The 4,374-nt window shown below is 59.4% G+C and overlaps 1 protein-coding gene across 2 annotated transcripts in view; it reads right to left on the reverse strand.

Moving 5' to 3' along the window:
- LOC148643819 (histone-lysine N-methyltransferase EHMT1-like) overlaps positions 1-1,035 on the reverse strand; it is a 47,320-nt gene extending 46,285 nt beyond the window's left edge. Inside the window, exon 1 of one of the 2 annotated variants that reach the window (XM_088614959.1) lies at positions 516-1,035. In XM_088614959.1, the coding sequence (XP_088471085.1) occupies positions 516-536 (21 nt within the window). In that variant the 5' untranslated portion in view covers positions 537-1,035. The remainder of the gene's footprint in view (positions 1-515) is intronic. The other variant, XM_088614962.1, reaches the window with a different exon arrangement.
- Positions 1,036-4,374: the final 3,339 nt, after the last annotated feature.

Here is a 4,374-nt window from a genome sequence, read left to right on the forward strand (position 1 = left end):
CCGACCCGAACCGGACCCCCAGCAGCCCAGGCCGCCCGGGATCGAGCATGTCCGCAGCCCCGGCCGCCCGCGCAGCGCCGCCGGGTTATGCGCCGTGCAGGTTCCCGGGTTCGCCCGCGCCTCTGCCCGTGGAAAAGAGAGGAGACCTCTTTCCCTTCCCGTGCGGCAGGGCTCTCTCTCACACACACGCTCCCGTCTGCCCCACTCCACACACACCCACGACAGCAGCGCTTTCCGAAATCCACCAAAAAATAACACACACACACAGGACACCGCGGAGAGAGAGAGACGGAGAGGGGAGAGGGCAGGCGGGCAGTTTGAAACGCACGAATGTCTACAACAAAAGGTCGCCCCCTCCTCCCGGCTCTCCCACTTTCCGGGTCCGTCCCGGGGAGGGGGGGGCGAGACCCCCCCGCGAACGACCGAGAAACGGGGGGCGAAGACGGCAGCTTCCGCGAAACAACCCAACAAAACAAAACAAAAAGTTGCAGCGGCGAGACGCTGGTCTCCCTTACCTCCGCTTTAACCGAAGCCATGATTCCTCAGGCCCGGCCCGGCCCCGCCTACTTGTCGGGTGACGTCACTGGGAGGCGACGGGAGGACCCGGCGGTGGGCTCCCCGTGCCCACCTGCAGCCATTACAGGAACCGGCGCCGTGCCAGGACCGGTTCCGACCGCGAGCCTAGGCAGCCAAGTCTGTTGGCAGCCCTTCGGCCAGGAATAAGAGCGCAGCTACAAGCTGCTTCGCCACGTTTCACGCCTTCCTGATGCGGAACTCCGCTGCTCCGCTCCATCCCCCGCGGCCGTGCGAGAGGAGAGGAGCGGCGACGCTTCACAGGTGGAAAGGGAGGAAAAGGGCTTTGTGGGATTACGTGCGGGGGACTGGGAAAGTAACACCCCGGCTCCTGCCGGAGAACAAGGCGGCGAACCGACCTTGAAACGAAAGACATCCCTGGAGTCTCTCAGCTGGGTTTGGGTTGGTCGGTTTTTAAAGGGAGACGCCGGTGTTACGCGCACGGGGGTCTCAGTTTAACAGTTTAGCGGAGCGGGGGTCCAGGGTAGGAGGGTCACCCCGCGTTCAGGACCCGGGGGATCTGCTGCAGACCCCACCTGAACCCCCCCCCCCCCCCCCGGCTGCAGCCCCTGTCCTTGAGTGACACAGCGGCGTTTCCATGGCGACGATGCGGAGGCACAAGCGCTCAGGCGCGTTGTGCGACGCGCAGCCAGGCCGTGAACAGCAAGGGGGTGTCAGGCCCCTGGACTCCGGGCCCGCACCCCACTGCAGCCCCAGTACATTGAAAAGCCTACCCCCCCCCCACACACACACACACAAAAGTACATGGCCTCAATGGGGAGCGCTACCTTACACAGAGGGGAGCGGGGGTCGGGAACAAGCTGCCCAGCTGTGTGGTCGAAAAGACTGAAGCGAAGGAAAGTTCCAAACGACTGAGGTGAGCTGAGCCCTGCCCCCCCTGAGGGTCCAGCTCCCAGGAGGGGTGACCAGTTGGAGCCCAGGCTACCCTTGGTCTGCATTTCACAGGAACAGAGCTGAAGTCTCTGCATTCTTGTATCGGGGAAAGAACACCGTCCAAACAAATGACCAGTAATCTAGGAACGAGTAACAGGTTTATTCCCTGCTGAAAAGAGTAGGGTTCTTACACACTCTCTTCTCTTTTCAGCAGGGAATAAACCTTTACCTGTTCCTTTGCGGCCCACGCATGCTGAGCTGCTTGGACCAGTAACCTATAGAACTGCCCAGTGAGGAGTGGGCCTTCGCAGAGTCTCAAGTTCATGTCTGTTGGTCATTCCAGCCACAGACAGCGCTGACCAGAGGAAGAATCTCGGGGCGCTGGTTCCTGTGGGGTGGCGTGTGCCATTTCACACCGTCTTCAAATCAAACCACATGATCAACCTTCGACTATTAAGAAATAGTGTTTAGTCCTCCAGTGTGATTCCCAAAGGTGGGAGGAGGATGGGATTATTATTATTATAATTATTGTTATTACACCAAGAATCCACCCACAGGACGCTGTTACACATCACATCGGTCTGGCTGATGGTTCATTTTCTGGAGAAACAGCTCCAGAGCCCGGGCATGCCCTGGGCTTCTCCACCTCCTTCCTGACAAACAGGACGAGCGCTGTATTGATCCCCAGGCGTGTCGGCTCCTCTGTCAGGCGGGGGGGGGCAGAGGCCTGACGGAGTCCCCACAGGGCTCCCACCTGCTATGGCCGACCGACCCGCTGTGAAACCCAGCCCCGCCGGGCTCTGCGGCAGCGCTGGGGGCTGGGGCACGACCCGTCGAGACAGCACCGGGCCTCCAGCGCCCGCGGTGCTCAGGTGATCAATAACAGCTGAGAACTGTTGACACAAGAAAGCCCGTTTACCCTGGCGTGTTTTGCCTCTCCGGCTTGCCGTATGAAGGCAAGTTTTGTTTTTTTTACCCCCCTTTGAGCTCTTAAGGTGTCACCCCGTCCCCCCCAGTGCAGGTGTTCCCCCAGAGACGCCCCGGGTCGCCTCCGCCACAGCGGCCGAGACAGGGAGCGCCCGTCTGCAGCTGCCGCCCCCACGTGGCCACATCAGGGGAGGAGCCGGCCGGCCGCCTCTTCACATTAAAAGTCCCCCCCAACTACCGCCATGACTTCCCCTGCCCCTCCTCCGCCCGGTTATGTAAATCCCCAGCTGGATCGCCGTGTTGTTGGTTGGCAGGCGAGCTTTGCAGAAAGGGAAACCAACAGAACGCGTCGCACACGCACGCACACACACACACCTCGGCCTTCTACCTCCATGACTGCGGCGCTCCCGTGCTCCCCGCTGCAGCGGGCGTGACGCCCAGGCGGGCGGGCAGCTCACGCATCGCGCCCGGGACGGGCCTGCGGGGCCCCTCCGCGATTCATTCACGAGCGCGACAAGCAGAGGGCAGAGGCCGAGCTGTTCCGGGAAGGGGGTTCAATCCCAGTGCCGCCCGATCTGCTACGCGCAGCCCGGGACTCTGACCAACCTGCTCCGGCTCGGACAGGAGGGGCAGAGGCAGCACCCGGGACAGGGCGAGGAGACGCCCGTGGGCTCGTCTCCCGGCTCGAGGAGCCCCGTGACTTGACCGTGGGGGGGACACGCGTGGCAGATGGAAGACAGGTCAGGTGTCGGCAGGTTGAGGCGACTTGAAAACAATCCAGTATCCCTGAAAAAAATAGTGTAGGATCTTTCCACGCCTCCCAAAGGCGCAGGGTTGGTTTTGAAAGCTGTAGATTAGACCATAGAGAACAAGAAAGGTGTTAAAGGAGGGGAGGAATTGTAGCCCATCACTCTCATTGGTATTTAGTCATTTATTGGCCCCAGGGAACTCACCCCCAGCCTTTTTCAACAACAGGGCCGGGCAGCTTGTTCCACCCTCCCGCAACCCTTTGTGTAAAGCAGCGCCTCCTGTTCTCCGTTTTAATGGCGCTCTCCCTGCAGTTTCCGCTTGTGTCCTCCAGGTGGCTGTTCGTTCTAGCAGGGGGGAGGGAATGAAGGGGCCAGTGTCCCCCCTTCCCCGAGAGCAGCTCGTGCCTCTCGCGCGCCTTTTCGGGGGCCCCACCCTCTCCTCCTCCTACTTCCAGGTCCGCACACTCGCTGATCTACCTGCGCGGGGCGCTATATTTCAACCCGCCCTGTGCCCCAGGAGACCTGAAGCCCCCAGAGCCCCCTGGAGTGGAATCTCAGCGGCGAGGACCGCTACTCCTGCAGAAAGCCCATCAGCCCTTCCATCGAGCTGAAATCGTGAAGTATTGACCGTTTTGCCCCATACCCCTTCCAATGTAATTGGCTTGGGGCATTTTTATTTCTGACCAAGAGCTTCGCTGCTTACTTGTACAGGCCTGAGGGCTCCTTCTGGCTAAAATGAAAACCCTGCCTCTTTCCAAAGAGCTACTAGCGTCCAAACAGGCGCGATATGGCCGAAACGTGGAAACCTCTGGGAAGTTTGGTTCGTACTGGTAAAAACACATCTGGAACAATAGCATGGAACACGTCCGCGTTTACCACAGCAATCCAGCAGAGGGCAGACGCGAGCCACTGCACTGTGGCACTTGGGTAATTGCGATTCTCCGCTTGATAACGAATTTACGTCAAGAAATTCACCCCAACAAATTAATAAAACCTCATTCTCAGTGACTATCCAGGGCCAAATCTATACACATCAGGCCATTAAAATGAGCAATCCGAGTGAAGGGTCGTGCTTAAGAGTACAACAGCAGTTACACCCAGGATATGAACTCTCTCCCTGCTGCAGTCCCGTGACAGGCGGTTTGCAAATATTTTCCCAGCCCCTTCACCTGGAGCACGGAACAACATCCCCGTTTCCCCTTTGGATTGGAAAATAAATAGAAACAATAAC

The sequence above is a fragment of the Lepisosteus platostomus genome, chromosome 21 (assembly GCF_059453375.1).
Source record: "Lepisosteus platostomus isolate fLepPlt1 chromosome 21, fLepPlt1.hap1, whole genome shotgun sequence".
Classification (NCBI taxonomy): domain Eukaryota; kingdom Metazoa; phylum Chordata; class Actinopteri; order Semionotiformes; family Lepisosteidae; genus Lepisosteus; species Lepisosteus platostomus.